General features: G+C 35.4%; 1 protein-coding gene across 5 annotated transcripts in view; it reads right to left on the reverse strand.

The window, feature by feature from the left end:
- Positions 1 to 12,018: 12,018 nt before the first annotated feature.
- Positions 12,019 to 21,269, reverse strand: part of LOC149787929 (uncharacterized) — a 109,112-nt gene continuing 99,861 nt past the window's right edge. For all 5 annotated transcript variants that reach the window (XM_089974191.1, XM_089974187.1, XM_089974188.1 and 2 more), the window contains 2 exons: positions 16,772 to 16,858; positions 12,019 to 12,731 (listed from right to left, as the gene is read on the reverse strand). In XM_089974191.1, the coding sequence (XP_089830317.1) occupies positions 12,675 to 12,731; positions 16,772 to 16,858 (144 nt within the window). In that variant the 3' untranslated portion in view covers positions 12,019 to 12,674. The remainder of the gene's footprint in view (positions 12,732 to 16,771; positions 16,859 to 21,269) is intronic.

Below are 21,269 nucleotides of genomic sequence, written 5' to 3' on the forward strand. Positions count from 1 at the left end.
GGAAATACACATATCCTCGTTTAGCGTAGCCAGTCAGGATTAACTTTATCTAACCGTCACAATTTAACACACCCATCGAAGTCAGAATAATTCTCTCTATTCCGCCTTTAATAATAACTATTTCTGGAGAAGGAAAAAAACATAATGTTATGACACTTATTTCAAATGGCCCAAAATTGTCTCTGGATTGTCACCATGTTGTCGTTACCCCGCTACCTAATCCCAAAATTACCATCGCCTCTCTATCTGTCCGACCGTAAATCCAACAGACTCCAACTAAAAATCAATCATGCCCCCACACAAGAGCATCATATAAATGGCAGGCTGACGTTTTATTGCGGGCCTAGTCAATAGGTCAAAGTTAATTGTCACGTGACACGCTGACCACGACAAGATTCGCTCAGTGATATGTTGCAACCATTTTTCAAAGTTCACGCTACTACAAAGTATATGTATGTGCACATAATTATTTACAGTCACTTGGTTTCAGTTTCTTTCAACCGATAAAGTGGGGTTTTTTTTTTTTTGTTGAATCATGTAATATCCATCAGATATTTATATTTATATTTAGCTCTAAACTCGCTAATTTGAAATATTTTCAACTTCTGAAGATATATCTACACAACAAAATAGTTGGGGAAGGAGAGAATAATTTACCATACTATATTTATTTTTAGTAGTACTATCTGCACTAAAAACATCTCTGGAAATCTACTGCAAGCGAAAAAGAGTGGCGTGAGCGACACAATATACGCCGGTTCCATGTGTAATAGTCCTTGATATAGGTATAATTATTGCACGGTTGATCCTGGAGATTACAGACCACCGAGTATCGATTACCTGGTCCTATTCGTCAAGGTATGCGATCTTGAGCTAATTTTATGGTACAAAAAAAAATGTCATTTTCTTATTAGAGTTTCCACGACAGTGACCTCAAACCTTTAGACCCCACAATATATAGGTTTCTTTAATACTCTCGGTACCATCAACATACAAACTTTGGTCAAGTATCTTTTCATAGAACAAAACATATTTTGCAAAACTTTCTTGAGTCCCAATAATTTGAAACATTGACCTTTTGACCCCCAAGTCCGTAAGCCTCTACCATACCATAACTGCAAACTATCCACAAGCTTTGTTGGAGCATGTGGTACAGAGAACTAAAATTACTATGCAAAAAGTAATCGACATTGACCTTAAACCCCTAATCCAAAAAGTTTACTTCGCACCTAGCGTGTATGTTGTCCGCAAACTTTGATGAAGGTACATGGGCGAGAAAGGCATTTTTGTGTGTGCTTAAACCCTTTCCCTTCTCTCAGTCACAGTGACCGTGGACCTTTTAACCCCGAAATATAGAGGATTCTTTAAAAATCCACGTGCAAGCATCAGCAAAGATTCATCCTAGTTTGGGATGTAAAACTAACGTTATTGTAAGGAAACTATTTTTCTATCAGTAAGTGACCTTGAGCTTTGACTTTTCCCCACAAATTCAAAAGGTGTCTTCTGTATTCCAAATTATTGCCAATCAGAAAGTTTGTTAGGGGTTGAGCTCTAGAACTAATGTGCACCCAGAAACCAGTTTAATTTGTCACTGACAATGGCATTTGCCTTTGCCTAACGGAGTCTGAAATCGCTATGACTCAGTGGTTAGCGCACAAGGTTTTTGACTGAAAGGGTACTGGTTCGAATCCTATGATTGGATCAGCCAGGGTCGGCTGTAGTGGTGCGTCCTTAGGCAAGACACTTTACTCAGATTGTTTTGGAATCAAATAGCCTAAGTGAGTTTCTGTCCAATCAAACTCCCAGTCAAGCCAAACCAAACCAAACTCCTTTGGCTTGTCATTACCCCAAATACACTCATTGAAGATCTTGTGCCGTATAAGGTAGTATCCCATGAGGAAAAAAAGGTATTGGACAATCTCTACAGCTGTGCAGTCACTGAGGTCGGTAACCGAGACAAAAAGCATTTGCAAACCTTGTATATGGACTTGACGGCAGATACTATAACAAGACAGCGGGGGGGGGGGGGGGGGGGGCAGGTCTACCAACAGAGAGTCCTTAGTATACAGCACTGGACGCCTGCGTACAGAGTTTGATCTAGATCGCCACATATTACTGACTAGGTGCAATGAGAGCTATCAGAGAGCTACAGGATAGTCTCAGATCTAAATCTGGACGGAATGCGTATCCTGCTTCATAAGCATGTCAGCGCGTTAGGCGACACTGCTGCTGCAGTGCATGTGTCTACACAAATTTATCAGAGAACGAGGCTCGCTAGAGATTACAACAGATGGGCGCTCAGTTTACAGAAACCGAAGTTTGCAAGTGGCAGGATATTGGGTGCCTACGCATTAAACTCCCGTTTTCTTAATGCATACTCGCTTGCGAGATGAAGGACCTTGGTATCGCTTTATACCCTTGCATGTCTGATAACTACAGCAGGAAATAAATCACTAGAGAAGACGAGTGGGACAACAAGCGTGATGCAACACTAATTGATGCAGAGATACCAAAAAAAGATGGACAGCAAATGAAATAGACGATTATCCAGCAGTACTGAAATAAAGGTTCCCGTAGACGAGTTTTCCGGGCGAGCTGACACCCCCCCACCCCCCACCCCCAAGGAATGGTCCACTTCTAGTTACTGGGTCAATTCCTAGAAGAGGTAAAACCAGCTTTGCTCTCAGCTAGGCCAACAATAAATGTAAAAGTCACTAGTAATTTGTCTGCAGAATGTTCTTTGTGACGAGCTTGCTGGACAAGGATCTGACACAATTACGATACACGCAAACCTTAAGTTCTTGCGATATCAGCGACCACGACGCCATTTTATTTCACAAGGTATACCTCTACAACATCATTTACCAACTTGAGTGACTGGTTGACTTTGTCATGAAGAACATGGACACGCGTATGAACCTTTCCAACGGTGATCCCGATGAAAACGAACCTGTTGAACAGGTTCTTGACGTTAACGTTGACCAATACTATGATGTAACCCTTGCTTTGATTTTTTTCACACCACCTCCTCCTTATGGAATCTAACGGCTGCGCTGAAGAAGACCGTCTGTGAATTGTTGCACGCTACTTCGGGTTGACGACCTGCAGGTTATAACCAGGCCTTTGCATGTACAACGGTGTAATGTGAGATGATTTGAAGAAGCTAAAGGACTCTGCTTTGGTTCTCTCATATAGCATTTACCAATAACAGCGTGACCACGTAAAGGTCTGGGCGCAGAATATATGGCAGCAGGAACATGAAACAGACGAATGGCAGGTACAAGACCATGTGGTCGGAGGCACTTAAGCTCGAGCGGCAGACAATATAAAACTGAATGCCGAGTACACTATCTCACCATCAAGGGTAGCGATAGCGTAAACTTAACCAAAATACGAAACAGCGCCCCCCCCCCCCCTTCAACTCCATCGTAGGCTGTGGTGTTGCACAGGTCACGCATTAGAGAGACAAATTGTCGGCAATAAGCTCTACATCTACGATGCTAAGAGCCTCCTGACCATAGAGTTATTGCTCTGTAACGCAATAACACAACGCCATATGCTAATGGTCATTATATTCATCCATAGCGACCCCATACGCCACTCCCACCGGGAAATCGAGAAGCACGTTCAAAAGTCAAAACATCGCAGATGTCATTGCCGGCCTGCATTATGATAGCGCTTTATTGGAATATCATGCTGGGACGAACTGAATCAACGTCAACTAGACCTGTCGAAAGGTGGTAAAAGGTGGTTGCCATGGGCTACAAATGTTCCACCTGCCCGGAACCTCTAAACGAGGGTTAGAACATCGACCGTATTGATAACGCTCACTCGCACAGCCAGGAGCCAAGTCAATTACTAGATTCCCAAGGTAGTGCACATTGTCCCATGTCAAACTACAGAGTTAAGAAAGCTCAAGAGCTTGTTCGTGCGCAAACTGAAGTGGACCGCAACTTTGACATAGAAGATATTAACCGCATTAAACTAAGCATAGAAAAGTTATTCTTTGCAACCAAGGATTAGAGCAGTTATGTAACAGCAAACAAGATAGGGCCATATACTTTAAAGCGTTAGGGCCTTCAGTTGGTCCTCTTGGTAAATGACGAGTTGAGATACTATTCATCGACAAGCTGATCTGACTCAAATACGGCTACAAGAGTATTCGCAGATCTACTGACTAAAACAGTCGCTGTGACTACCCTTAGCCTCTGAAAAGCAAAAGCAACACAACTTTGGCAATGGCACAGAATCTATCTTGTACAGCAAGCCTTGTCTGACAGCTATAGACTAAGAGTAATACTGAATTTACTTCCCTCCCCTTTGTTACTCTGATGAAAGGCAGTGACTACGACATGGCCAAAACAAAGAACAATGCCCAATGGATTGACATTTTTTCTACTCGCTCTCCAAACCATATCAGAGCATTGTTCTGGATATCCGCAAAAATATCTGGTGGGAAACTCACCACCAAAACACTGAAGTGTATATCGGCCGTAGGCACGGAGGCATCCAACAGGCGCCAACCAAAGTTTGTCACAAAGACATCGAACGTATGCAAGCATACGACCAGAACTGGGTACTGTGTGTGGCTTTTCGTTTTGACATAGGTCCCTAAGTTCGCTCAAAACCGGATCAATCGATATTACATCACTAAAAAACTGAGTTACGAAAGGAAGCATTCCTTGATGGCTGGCGAGTGTGCAGCCGACTGAAAACCCAATTTATGTTCAGGACCGTTAAGGATTATGATATGCAAGTCTTTCCCGTTTCAGCTAACGCGCAGTGGGAATGCCATTCGTTACAGGCGCAGCAAGCATGGAAAGGGGAGAAGAACAAAGACGGCGTAAGTTTGGGTAAAAAAAATGCCCCACGAAGGTTTGGTACCTCATGAACCCTCTCAATGATGCCCGAGAAGTCGTGCCCATTAGTTCTGTCAATGCTTCCGACTGATTTAAAGAGAAAGTACGCCATCATTTCGTGGTTAGGGACTCTGTAGCTACCAAGGCAGATATACCTGAAAATTGGGAAGACCTGTTGTAATCTGCAAAAGACAAAAGGACAGCCCCCTCCCAAGTACACAGAAGATACTGGGTCAAAGTGGGCGTTTCGAGAGACATGAAAAAAAAGCAGGCAAGTAGCTCCAATATTTAGCAGTTTATAGAAAAGAAGTTCGCGCCTACATGAGCACATTAACTGAAGGCGATCTGCCTTTATTAAAATACTGTAAGTTATCACACATTCCACAAAAGGGCTAGGACGTAATAACAAACATCACACTGTCAAGTGAAGAATCGATTGTACTGCCCAAGAGTCCAGAAGAAGATGAGTTTCTTGAAAAACATTGTTTAAGCTGAACCACCACCCAGGAGAAAAGCAAGGCCAAAATATGGCGAATCCTGTCAGTGATTGCATGCACAAAAAGACAAAACAAAACAATAACTAACAAAAATAAATAAAAAAAAATAAAAGCCAGTGCAAGTGCAGTGGCATAAGCACTTGATGCTCAAGAGCCAACCGGAAGACACAAAGTTAACAATGCATGCATGATCCTCTGCTACAACAGCCTTGATGAGGTGGCCAAATGCCTCAAACCGATAAGTTTCTTTTTGGGCTGGCAATACATCTCTCAATCTAGTCAATGAGAGTAGATGTATGTGGCACTCAGGGGTAAAATAATAATTATATAAGTATGAATAGGCTAATGTGTTGGGCTGGGGCATTTCGTTATCATACAAAAAATCCTATCTTATAACATTCCATAGGTTTAACATGGGAATGGTATTATAGGGTCAAAAGTGTTTATAGGATCAAACAGGAATGGCAATGTTTAAATTTTTATCTACAAACCATCATACCACATAAACTATCCAAACACACAAGCCCTACAATCCATCACTCACTTTTTGATTACTATTCAAAGCACACACCTCTACAATCCTGCACATACCTTGCGATTACTATCCAAACACACAATTGTAGTATCCACACACTCCTCCAAATCCAACAAAAATGGCAGGAAGTGTTAATACATATAACTTTAACATAAACATGCTATCACACAAATAGTTGGAAGTGTTTTAGACACACTACTGTAACTTGCATACAAACATAATATCACAAAGAAAACAAAAGGGTTAAAAGGCATTTTAATTTTAGTTGTCAACAACACATGCATACACAATCAGCCATGTACATACACAAACAAATAAAACACAAAAGGTGATGGCAAGTAAGATTGGGATCTCTCTTTTCTAGTGATATTAGTGACCATGAAAATGGCTGTTGGGGTTCTATTCTACTACTTCTTAACCAGTGGTCACAACTCCTGGTCAGGTATGGCAGGCTACATATTGTTGTCCCCATTTCTAGCTTTTTAACTTTAGACTCCCAAATCTATATATTTCTTTGTTATAATAAGTGCAACCACCCACACAGTTTGATCAATGAATTTACTTTAAACAAAAGTTGTGTAAATCCAATTTGTCTCTGAATCACAATGACCCTGACCTTTGACCTTTTTGCAATCCAAATCAATGGGTCTCATCCATATCTTAAATGCAAATCCTCCACATACTTTTATCAAGGCAAATGGTACAGAACTAAAGTTATTTTTGAAAGAATTGACATCTTGGTCCTTTTGAACCTCAACTCAACAAGGTTACCCAAAAATATAAACACAAACTCTGGAGAAGGTAAATGGTCAGTAACTGAAATTTTGTGCAGAAACCATTATTTGTTTTTCAGGAACAGTGACCTTGCCTTTTGACCCCAAAAATTAATAGGCTTGTACCATACTCAGGTCTGTGATGTACAACTGAAATTATTGTACAATTTTTATTTCTTCAGTCACAGTCTCCTTGACTCATCATCATTAGACTGACAACTCAATAGACTTCTTTGTTTTTTCAAGTGTAAGCCATGTACTAAGTCCAGTCTAGGTTTGTGATGCAGAGCCAACATTATTGAATGAAATCATTTTTCTTCTAACAGGAATAGTGACCTTGATCATTGAACCCCACAATCGATAGGCATCTTCCTTACCCCCGGTGCAAGCCATCCTTAAAGTTTGGTGCATGCCTATCATGTAGAACTATTATCATTGTGTGGAAACCATTTTTATTCTTTCAGTTAGATCTATATATTTCTGAATCATTATCTGCATTTATATGACTTTCAAGCAAATTTGCTGCAATTCATTCTTAACTTAACATGAAAAACAAACAACTAGAACAACTGCCATTTTCTTTAACTTCTTCTAAACCTCAAATAACAGCTATTAAAAAAGTCTGACAATGGTAGAAGGTGGAGAAGTCAAGTTATTGTGTGGCAATGAACCATAATATGGACTGATGGAGAGATGGACAATGTCATAACATACTATACTTTGCCTTATGGCAGGCATATACCAAATTTTGTTGAAGGATTCACTTTCCATTTACGAATACCATTGTTCATCTAAATTGCAGTACTGACTTTTGTGACAAAAAGGTATTTTCATGCTACATGCAAATTTGCTGAAATTCATAATTTACTTCAACTTGCAAAACATGAAACACGCACACACACACTTAATTTAGAGTAACTCATAACATAAGGCATTTACCTTATTAAATTTGTCTATATCATACTGTGAATTAAGTATGTTCTTTTTTATTTACCTAAACAGGTGCCATGAATTCACTATTTTACATAGCCTACTAATTATCATGAATGTTGTGGTTAAAAATAAGAAATTTAATGGTCTAACATTGGTTTTTCTATGAAAAAAATAGACCTTTTCAAATGCAGGAACCTTTGTGCCAATAAAAATATAGTTTCAGGCAAAACCATGAAAAATGATACCAACAAAACAAATGAATTCATGAACATTCTGGGGCAGAATTTAGGACTAATATTTGTTATTATGAGATTAAAGAAATCATGCCAACAATTTTACATTCGAAATTGTAAATTCTGTGCATTTAAAGAGAAATAAACATTCTGAAACAAAAGTATTTTCATTATAAAGTCTTGTTTCTTTATTTAATAAACAAACAAAATAATTAGGTCTATTATTCTTTCAAGTCAAAATGCATGAGGTTAAATTGCTAAATAACTTAATGCAAATATCAACTACTGTATATACTTGCTAAAAAGTCAAGTCCAACTGCAAACAACATAAACCATGATTTGCCATTGTAAAATGTGCCAGAAGATCAGGGTCTGTGTTGTTTGTTCTACTGAATACTCCTAACAGCACTCAGATCTGTAGTTGGACTTGTAAGCAAGTATATCCAGTATATGATATATAAATACCATTATAGAATGGGAATATGTACATTTGAAAGGAAAACAACAAATATTCAATAAACAGGGCCAAATAAAGTTGTAAATAGTGAGTATGTGTTACTGTTTCTATGACTTCAAAATTAAATATATGTACAATTGATATGAAAACAAATCATCAATAAATACAACCTAATGAAGTTGTAATGATAAGTATAAAAGTTTCTCTCACTTAAATTTAAATATTTCTGTACATATACTGTACATACCAGGGTATTCTGTACACATTACATAACATATACTGTACATACCAGGGTATTCTGTACACATTACATAACATATACTGTACATACCAGGGTATTCTGTACACATTACATAACATATACTGTACATACCAGGGTATTCTGTACACATTACATAACATATACTGTACATACCAGGGTATTCTGTACACATTACATAACATATACTGTACATACCAGGGTATTCTGTACACATTACATAACATATACTGTACATACCAGGGTATTCTGTACACATTACATAACATATACTGTACATACCAGGGTATTCTGTACACATTACATAACATATACTGTACATACCAGGGTATTCTGTACACATTACATAACATATACTGTACATACCAGGGTATTCTGTACACATTACATAACATATACTGTACATACCAGGGTATTCTGTACACATTACATAACATATACTGTACATACCAGGGTATTCTGTACACATTACATAACATATACTGTACATACCAGGGTATTCTGTACACATTACATAACATATACTGTACATACCAGGGTATTCTGTACACATTACATAACATATACTGTACATACCAGGGTATTCTGTACACATTACATAACATATACTGTACATACCAGGGTATTCTGTACACATTACATAACATATACTGTACATACCAGGGTATTCTGTACACATTACATAACATATACTGTACATACCAGGGTATTCTGTACACATTACATAACATATACTGTACATACCAGGGTATTCTGTACACATTACATAACATATACTGTACATACCAGGGTATTCTGTACACATTACATAACATATACTGTACATACCAGGGTATTATGTACACATTACATAACATATACTGTACATACCAGGGTATTCTGTACACATTACATATATATTCACTAACAAGATGAGTGCAACTGAAACAGCACAGATATACTCATTTATAAGTCAAGTGCCATGGCAAACAGTATAGACCCAGATCTGCCATCATATATATGCTGGTAGATTTGGGTCTGTGCTGTTTGTTAAGAGTGATCAGTAGAACAAACAACACTGACCCTAATCTGCTGTCAGATTACAAGATCACACATAAGGCTCTATGTTGTTTGCAGTTGGTCTTGACTTAAATGCAGGTGTATACTGTAAGCTTATGAATATGCAATTTTTACCCTATGTTAACCAAATAATTTGTCTCTCTTTTAAAATGGTTTTGTTTTTACATACCTGGCACTGTAACAATTCAATGATAACAATATGCAGCTAACATCATGTATATAAATAGATATACAGTGTAAAACCATGACAGATTACAATCAGATTTAACACTTTCTAAATGTAATGGTAAATGTTTTGCAAATTTATCAATCTACAAAACATATATTTATTTTTTGAATAATTATCAATTACTATTAGATAAAGGGGCTGATTAATTAAGTGTTTTGTATTTGATCTACAGGAATGCTGTTAATTTCAAAACATAACTTCTTACTGCATTTGAAACAAGTTTCTCTTTTATCATATCCATTAATAGATGTTAACATAAGAATAACTAAATTGGATTATTGGATATAAAACTCAAGCATTGTAATTTTCAAAATATTTATCCACAAGATATATATATATATATATATATATATATATATATATATATATATATATATATATATACATACATACATACATACATACATACATACATACATACATACATACATACATACATACATACATATATATATATATATATATATATATATATATATATATATATATATATATATATATATATATATATATATATATATATATATATATATATATATATATATATATATATACATACATATATACAAACAATGGCTGACATATGGTAAGGGGTAAATCTTGACAGTCTTATGTAGGTAGTGCAAACCATTATGGTTTTCATTTTTTAAATACTGGACAATACTTAAATTCAAATTAACTTTCTGTTTCATCATATGTCATTGTAACTGGTTTTATTTAGTGTGTTCAAAAATTAGCACCAAGAATAAAATATACAACCATGACTGTCCAAAAACTTTGGGCACATAAAAAATGTGTTCAGAAAACATTTCACAGCATCTGAAAACAGTGTCCAAAAGACTTAGGGCAGATATGGTATTTAGCATTATGACTTTCAAAACTAATTTTCTTGTGACTATATATAACTTTCTACTCATGTATAAACATGCAATTGTTGGTACCATATATACTAGCTTATAATTATAGTCCAACTGCAGACTGTACAGACCCAGATCTGCTGTCACTTAACCTGCTGACAGATCAGTGCCTATGCAGTTTGTTAGGAGTAATCAGTAGAACAAATAACACAGACCTTGATATGTAAAACATCATGCAATGGCAGATCAGGATCTATGTTATTTGCAGTTTGGCTTGACTGGTTAGCAAGTATATAAGGTATATAATTTCCCTTTTTGCCACTGTTCTATCATTATATGTGAAACAAAAGAAATGTATATTTTTATATTCAATGTACATAAATCATTTGCATGGAATTACTTGCTTCTACACAAAAAGTTTCAGATTTTTAATTTTCATTTTACATTCTTAATGACCTCAAATTTTAATATAATAGCATGTATAATATATACAGTACATGTTCTGTACATATCAGCTACATGAACATAAATACTTTATCATTCATACTATGTACTATTGTGGCAATAAATAAATACATTTATTATACACCTATCAAGTTTTACTCATGAAAGAGACAGAACTGAACAGTCACACAATACTACACCATACCCTTAATTAAGATGCAAAGTGAAATATTTAATAGTCTTTGGCACAAATCTGTATTTTCAAGTTCCAATTTTATTTTTGTCCAATCCCACTATAAGTGTTAAACGTAATGCTGTCATTCCGATGCCAAGTTCCCATAAAGCTCAGCTTCTCAATTTGTCCTGCCAGAGACAGTTTAACCACTATAAGCCAAGTCCCCATAAAGAGCTTCTCAATTTGTCCCGCCATAGACAGATCAACCACTATAAGCCAAGTCCCCATAAAGAGCTTCTCAATTTGTCCTGCTAGATACAGTTTAACCACTATAAGTCTGGCCTAGGTGAGAAATTTTCCCTGTCGCTCAGCAGGTGAAATCTTTTGTCATGCAAAATTTGACAACTGCATAATGCCAGTAAGTCACATATAAGGGTCTGCTGCCCTCATGTGCTGAACAATTTGTCTTACCATATTAACAGATCTTAGCCCAAATGTTGTTTATGCATTCATAAAAACGTGATATTGTGCATATCGGCTTAACAAACTGTAATCTGGTTTATGATTTAAGATGAAGTTCATATTGAAAAGCTATTAATCAGTTTCATTTGTTTTGATAGTTACATATATATTATGTAAACATATATATATATATATATATATATATATATATATATATATATATATATATATATATATATATATATATATATATATATATATATATATATATATATAAGAAAAGTACCATTATCATAGTAACTTGATCATAGACTGTAGATAACATCTTGTTGTTGGTATCAGAAAAAATTCAGATAACAACTCAATGACTAGTAATCAGGCGATTGGAATTTGTTAGGCAAAAATTAAATTCTAGATGCCAGCCACAGCCAAGGTGTCAATTAAGCCCCTAACTGAATTAGGAACCTAAACATTTGTTTATTCATATGAATATGTACATGTATGTTAACAAATTCATATATAAACACCTTCAATAATAAAGGTGTAAACTAACATTGTGTTAAAATGAGATATATTATAAAAAGTTAAATTACCTATTATCTTTTATACCAGTAATAATACAGCATAATACACGTTGCATTTTTTCAAGACAAATACAAGTTCTAGCATAAAATTAGTATTGAACACAGAAATCCAGTGTTTTTAGCACAGAAGGTATATAATTTAAAGCTTTCTTGTGATGATGATCAATGTATTATCTGTATCCTGATGAGGGGTGTCAAGAGAGATCACTCTAAGTCTGTTGGAGAGAATGTTTCAAGAGAGATCACTCTAAGTCTGTTGGAGAGAATGTTTCAAGAGAGATTACTCTAAGTCTGTTGGGGAGAATGTTTCAAGAGAGATCACTCTAAGTCTGTTGGAGAGAATGTTTCAAGCTCCCTCTGTCGCTGCATCAAATTCTGAAAGCAATAGTAAATGTTAAAACTGCAATCTTATTTGTTCAGACTATTTCACGGTAGCAAATAACTTACCATATATGCAAAACATGTTTAATTTCAATGTCAAGGTCAGGATCCTAACCCACCAGCTCATAATGATCCATCAAATCAGGATAATCTTTTTGTTCTAATCATGATCCCTGGTTTGCTGGCACATTATGTGATAGTAGATCTGGGTCTGTGCTATTAGCTGTTTTGGACAGGTTTTTAGATATGGGTACATATTCCGGGTCTGTGCAATAGCAGTTAGGTAGATGTTATTTGACGTGGATATGAGTGTGTGATTTGGATTTTTAACACAGCTTTAACAATTTTTCAGTTTTATTGCTACGATGTCTGTATTGTGGCAGTTTATAGTGATATCTTGCACTGGGTATCATGCCGCAGACATGTAGCATGATGTCCTACCCAGTCAGATTATCCTGACACCAGGCCAACCAGTCCTAACACAAACCTCTTAATGCTGAGTGCTTAGCGAGGCAGTTATTAGGACCTTTTTTATAAGTCTTTGGTATGATGACTCGGTCAGGGAACAAACCCGCAATCTCCTGCATCCGAGTCGGACACTTTAACTGCTAGACCACTGGAGCTGTTACATGGATATGTACTTTGTGTCTGTACTATTAGCAGTTGGGTACAATATTATTATACATAGATATTTTGTGCCTGTGCTGTTAGCAGTTGGGTACAATGTTATTATACATGGATGCATATTTTGGATCTGTGCTATTAGTAGCTGGATACAATGTTATTATACATGGATCTATATTTTGTGTCTGTGCTATTAGCAGTTGGGAACAATGCTACTGCTATGTTGATATATATGTTGTATCTGTTCTATTCTGAATTTTGACATGGGGCTTTTTGCAATATTATAATTATTGCTAAATTCTGACATAGGGCCTCTAAATAACCTCTGTTCTATGAAACTAGTGATTAATTATTAGGTGAATCAGAACAAACCTGTTTTGAAAAAACAAATCCTTTCAAAAACAGAGAGATACAAGCAAATCCAAGTGAACTTTGTTGCCCATCTACAAAGCAAGGTTACAAAAGTAAAAAATTATAAACTTGGCCTATAATCACTGTGACATAGCTGTAGTGTTACCAAACAGACAGGGAAAGTAACCTGAGCTGTAACCTCGGTGACAGAGCTGTAAAGTTATCATGCATACATGGAACTTAACTAGGGTTGTAACCTTGGTAACAGAGCTGTAAAGTTATCATGCAGACATAGAACTTAACTAGGGCTGTAACCTTGGTGACAGAGCTGTAAAGTTATCATGCATACATGGAGCTTAACTAGGGCTTGGTAACCTTGGTGACAGAGCTGTAAAGTTATCATGCAGACATGGAACTTAACTAGGGCTATAACCATGGTGACAGAGCTGTAGTGCTACCTTCCTGACATGGAAAGTAACTAATTTTTATGGCTCTTTCCTCAATGTGAATTAGAGTAAATGTGCAGAAAAGGGCAACAAAGTGAACAAATGATCTGTGACCTTGACCGTGAAGACAAAACCTTGACTGATAAATGAGATGCCAATGAACTGAGAAACATAAGCTAGGACAATAGGACAAAACTTAAATATTTTTTTTATAGTAAAAGACCACTAAACTAATTTACATAATTCAGGCTGAAATAGCTAAAGATTGGACTGTAGAAGGACTTCAGAATTAACGTCTTTCTCAAAGGGACTGAAGCTTATATCATATTTTACTGCAATCTAAGATGTTCTTGAGAAACTCCAACATAACTAATCCAGTATGAAAAATATTTCCTTATGTGTTTGAGTTAACATGCTCACAAGAAGATTTAAGATACACATGACAGAACAGGAAGGTTACCTTTGGACAGATCAGAAGATCTGCAAAATTTGGTCTTGAGTTTTGATTTTTAATCAGAGGATTTTCACTGACCTGATTTTAAGCATGCAAACTGACAAAACTGATAACTATATAACAAATTTCTTTCTTCTATTTTAAAATATGCACATCATCTCATCATGTCAGTCCTTTCACAGTAATTTGTTGCCTTTCATACTGTCCTTTTAGGCAGAACATGCATTTTTGGCATTGTTTAGTAGATCATTGCTTGGATTATATTTGTAGCAGTCCTCATCACTGATAAACACAGCATATGGGAGATGATGTATCATACTTGGATCCAAATTTCCTCTGGAGTCAGCCTGAATTGTCCTCAAAATAGAAAATGTCTTTTCAGTATCAGCCTTGGAATGTGCCAATGCCACCACAACTCTACCGAGTCCAACAAGAAGTTTAAGTTTTTCCTGCTAGTTGGTAGATTCAGGATGACGACTGACTGCCAGAACTGCTCAAGATTGGTGCTGTCTGGGTCAAATTTTAGCACTGGGAGATAAAGCATGCTAAGATATCTTGTCAACTTAAAATAACAAAGTTAAAGTGACTTGTTTTATGCCACTTGAGTTCTTTAGTTTGACTAATTCAGCATTAATCCATTAATATCTTTAATCCTTCCCAAATTATTTCTGATCAAACGTAGTACAATCTGTCTTGACAAACTTAGAACACCAAAGCAAAACTGACCCTGCCAAAAGAATTCAAGTAATGCTAATTGTTCTTTGCTGCCTGAGCTCTTCAGTAATCCAGCCATAATCCACTAACATCTTTAATCCCTTCTGAATTACTACTGATCTTGCTGACTATAAGCCAGTTCAGACACATGATCACAGAAGTCTTTACTGTAAATATACCATAAAATAATAATTTTTTGTATGTGGGAGATTTCAGTCAGTGAGAGGTGGGACAAAAGACCTCTTCAACATGGGAAAATTCTCCCAGCTAGGAGGTTTACATGTATGTTTTAAGTGCAGACAAGGTTCTTTATCATTGCTTTTGACCTTGAAACTAAACTCATAGATCAGTGAACTTGTGTCTGACAATCCCAAGTTATACCTACATGCAGAGTTTATCTATAGTTAATACTTTATGGAGAAAAAAGGTTACTAAAGTGATCATTACAAGTATTCAGATAAATCCACAAACTGGGTTTGATAAAAATCAATTCTTACTTGTTTATGTTATCATGCCAACAAGCCAGGAAAACCTGATCCCAGTTCTTTGATCTTAAAATCATTGCTATAGCACTGAATATCAACTTGTTCATTCAAATGCAACTAAATACAATACTAAGTAAAAAATTAATTATGTATATATTCAGATTATTATATTTATAAACTCTGAGTTTTAAAAACTCCTTCACAAATGTGTGAATCTGCTGGTGGTCAAATCTGCCCCATTTTCATTCCAAAAGCATTTAAATATTGAAAAAAGTCTGTTTGTTTTTGTTTTAAATGAAAGGCCCATGCCAATGACAAGACTATAGAGGTGGGATACTAATAATATTTCTGAGATGACAATGTATTGTGGTGAAAACGTATCCCAAATGACATCGCTTAAGTGACTTGGTTCAATTCTTGGTGATACTATCAAGCCTCTGGGTAATATTGAGTGATATTGTAGCTTGAATCATACTTTTCATTATTTATTTTACTATCTCCTATGAGTTTATTAAGTTAATGTTACTGATGCATTTCACTGTATATTTGCTGCCAAAGTCAGAACCACCAATATATTTACAACAGGCATGTAAAAAACACACCACCTATAAAATACAACTGACATGCAGCAAACAACAACCCATACAAATTTAACAGGAATGCAACAAACATACCACCCATAAAATACAACAGGCATATAACAAACATACCATGCATAAAATTACAACAGGCATGTAACAAACATACCACCTACAAAATCACAACATGCATGTAACAAACATACCACCCATAAAACACAATAGGCATGTAACAAACATATCACCCCTAAAAAACAACAGGCATGTAACAAACATACTACCCATTAAACACAACAGGCATGTTACAAACATACCACCCATAAAAAACAACAGGCATGTAACAAACATACCACCCATAAAAAACAACAGGCATGTAACATACCTGTTTGAGGTTAGACAGCTGCTGTAGAATCATATCTTGTCTGTTAGTTGGGTGTGTTGTTACAAGACCTGGGTTCAGCAGAGGATTCTGGGGAAAAATGAATAATTCTAAGTCAAAACTTCATGGTATTGTTTTGTGTGTGGAAGAATGCTGTTAAAAATAAATTATGCAGATTGGGGAAGTGGGCGGGAAAAGTAAGCCTATTCAGAACAATTACGGGCATGTTACAAAGTCCCATCTGTATCATGTGTTCTGACAAGCCACACAAATTGAAAAAAAATTAACTTGCAAACTAACTAAAAATGAACTATTTGTTCACATATCTGTATGAATAGATACAGAGCACCTGACAATATTCCATTAAATCATTAACTCAAGTATGTGCTCATTTAAAGAGAAATTATCATAACAACAACTATCATTTTTAAAAAGGGAAACTTTGCATAGGTATTTAAACCCTGGAAATGTATCCATCTGACAAAAACAACCCTGATAATAAAATGTAATAACAGAACAAAGTTCTGAGTAAAACAGGAGCATTAGCTCCATAATATTTTGTGCCCCCACCCCACCAAAACAATCAGTACAAATCTAAACCTGTCTTAGGTCCTATTATTATAAAGCCTTCTATTAACTTGGGTTTCAATTCATGAAGTCCTTCGAAAGTGATTCATTGGAAATTGATAGGTAAAGATCAGAGTCAGACAGGCTTTAACATCATAAAACTTTGTAAAAAAATATAGTGAACACTGAAACTGACTTGGGTCTTCCTAATATAAAACATCATACTAAATTTAATATCAATCCATGAAGTTTTTCAAAAGTTATGAAGCAGACACAATATAGAGTGGAAACATTTTGGGTCAACAAGGGATCAAAGCACTATAAACATCATTTTAAAAAAAAAATCCTTATCAAAGATCTTCTTCATGTAAAGTCTAAAACCAAATTTAATAAAAATTCACAAGTCCATCAAAAGTTATTTAGTGTTAGCAATGTGAAAAATGGACATAGGTAACTATGCTCCCTCCACTGATATGGTGGGGCATAACAAAAACAGAAAAAGCATAAATAAGGTCCCAATGATTTAACAGTACTAACAGAGCAAGAAAGTAGGTCATAGTGTTTTACTTTTGAAACAATCACGTAATGACTAATTATACATACATATACAAAGTTCATGGCTACAGAGGTATAATCTCAAATAGCATTAAAGCATTGAAGCAATCGGGGAAAGTCATAACATAAAATAGCTGGCTGTGACCTTAACCTTAAAGATGAGGTCCCAATGTGATACATGATTCAAGTGATGATGTGTAAGCATACCAAGTTTCATTCCTTGATTTCAAACAGCTTTACAGTTATTGAATTGATGGGAACAACTAATGGAAAACACAAAATAATGAGTAACAACTTTGATATTGACTTTAAAGCTTGGACACTCAACATGGTATGCAACACAGCTTATGATGATGCATAAATTTAACAAAGATAACGTGTAAGTATCCCACTGATTATTCATAATTATCAAACTGATGATGTACAAGTATCCTGATAATAATATAACTGTATCTAATGATAATGTACAGGTATTCCAATGATAATGTATAAACATCCCAATGATGGTGTATAAGTATCCCAATGATGGTGTATAAGTATCCCAATGATGGTGAATAAATAGCTCAAGGATAACATATAAATATCTTGATGATGACGATGTATAAGTATCACAATGATGGTGTATAAATATCCCAATGATGGTGCATATATATATTTCAAGGATAGTATATAAGTATCTTTATGTTGATGGTGTATAAGTATCCTGATGATGATGTATAATTATCCCAATGATGGTGTAAAAGTATCCCAATGATGGTGCATATATATTTCAAGGATAGTATATAAATATCTTTATGTTGATGGTGTATAAGTATACTGATGATGATGTATAATTATCCCAATGATGGTGTAAAAGTATCCCAAGGGTGGTGCAAATATATTTCAAGGATAGTATACAAGCATCTTTATGTTGATGGTGTATAAGTATCCTGATAATGATGTATAATTATCCCAATGATGGTGTATAAGTATCTCAATGATGGTGAATAAGTATCCCAGTGATGATGTAAAGGTAACACAATGATGGTGTATAAGTATCCCAATAATGGTGTATAATTATCCTGATGATAATGTATAAGTATCCCAGTGATGGTGTATAAGTATCTCAATGATGGTGAATAAGTATCCCAGTGATGATGTAAAGGTAACACAATGATGGTGTATAAGTATCCCAATAATGGTGTATAATTATGCTGATGATAATGTATAAGTATCCCAGTGATGGTGTATAAGTATCCTGATGATGTATAAGTATCCCAGTGATGGTTTATAAGTATCTCAATGATGGTGAATAAGTATCCCAGTGATGGTGTATACATCTCCCAATAATGGTGTAAAATTATCCCAATGATCGTGTATACGTATCCCAATGATAATGTATAAGTATCCTAATGATGATGTATAAGTATCCCAATGATGGTGTATACATATCCTGATGATGAGTATCCCAATGATAGTGTATAGCTATTTCAAATTTTATTCCTTAATATCAAACAGCTTTAAAGTTACAAAGCAAAAACCAAAGTGGGACATGGATGGAAAATGTAGATAGACTAAATCTTAGCATGAAAATGTGGTTAGTCACTTCTGTAATTGTTGTCGCTTCCCTCAGGATACATTTGCATACCAAACTCCATGGCATTTCAGACATTAGTGTGTACACACATGTTTGAGTTCTTTGAAGGGACTAACACTCTAATAGATGAAAAGAATTTCCAGGCCTCCATGGTATGTCCATTCATTTCCTCTACACTCTGATTCTTATTAACTGCTGAGTTTTGAAACCATCTCTGAAATTCTTGAGAAACTTCAGTGTACAATATTTGGCAACAAAACTTTATTCCTACATGTTTGAGTTAACATTTTCACAACATACCTGTAAGTGCAGTAAGGAAAAATTGCCATGGTCTATGATCTTGAACCAGATATTGTAGGAAGATCACTGAACTTGTCTCAATGTCAAGATATACCCACATGCTAAGTTTGATTAAACCCAGAATTAAGACCTTTTTAAATAAAATTAAAAAACCCAAGTTACTGAACTGGCATCATTCAAAGTATTCATCAGAAGAGTACTCAAACAAAGCCAGAAATAGATCAATTCATACTGGATTGTGTTATCATGCTCACACCAAACTAGCTAGAGCCCAAGTCAAGATCTTTCACCTTAAAATTATGTCAGAATGCTGACTATGAAGTTGTTTATTGAAATGAAACTCAGTGCAAAGTCTGATCAATCTTCAGTGACATATGCACAAATCACTCTGCTCATAAATTCAAAGAAGTACAACAATGCAAGCAATGAGCCCAAGGTCAAGTAAGCCTGGTTCTCAAACTCATTCATTAAAGTGTGGATATGCTGGTAGTTAGATCTTTTCTAGTTTCATTCAGAACCAATTACATATGACAACATGACCAACTAAATATCTTAAGAAGTCCCTTAGCAAAAACTCTGTGTTTGCAGGACCTTGTTCTCTTGAGAAGTAGCTATAACAAGATTTTCAAGATGGCTACAGTGGTGGCCATATTGGAGGTCCCATCAGTATCACTGTCAATTAAGGGCAATCTGCATATCATGTGTCAATACAAATATCTTCTTTGAATGTAGATGCCTAGTTGAGTCTAAATGAGATAAATAAAGCACAGTAAACTTTTGAACAATCTCTCTGACACTTAAGAAATTAGACAATAACAGATATTGATATATTGTTCTTAATGGAAAGGAATATGTCTTATATTAGTTATTATCATTATTATTGAAAACATGTAATTGCATTTACTCTTGGTATTTCATTGAACTATGAATCAAGTAGTTTTTAATCTTCTTGCATCCATTACTAAACATTTTGTTCTGCTTTTTCAGACAGTGAAAGGTTTTCTTCAACCATAAACAGTTGATCAACAGGCTGTCACAGAGGGTGTTGATGGACAGGCTGTCACAGAGGATGTTGATGGACAGGCTGTCACAGAGGGTGTTGATGGACAGACTGTCACAGAGGGTGCTGATGGATAGGCTATTACAGAGGATGGTCACAGCAGGACTTTTTCTTAAGGACTTTGACTTTAATTTTGAGAGTTAAGAGAAGAAAAGACAATGTCCAAGGACCGTAATGAGTTTGGCATTAAAAGAGAATATAACTTACAAAATTAAGAATATAATTTAAATATATCTACTTTCTTTGATATTTCATTGATTTTATTCTTCAATTTATGATGATAATGTTTTAGAACACTTTGTTATGCTAATACATGCTTACCTCAATGATATAACAATTTCTGGGGAAATATCTGCTTTACTTAAAGAAGAAAGCATCTTTTTCTTTGAAACCATGAAAATGATAGTATGAAAATAAATGAATTCACATCACAGAAAGAGAAA

The sequence above is a fragment of the Sinohyriopsis cumingii genome, chromosome 11 (genome assembly GCF_028554795.1).
Source record: "Sinohyriopsis cumingii isolate HCF-2022 chromosome 11, ASM2855479v2, whole genome shotgun sequence".
In the NCBI taxonomy this organism is placed as follows: domain Eukaryota; kingdom Metazoa; phylum Mollusca; class Bivalvia; order Unionida; family Unionidae; genus Sinohyriopsis; species Sinohyriopsis cumingii.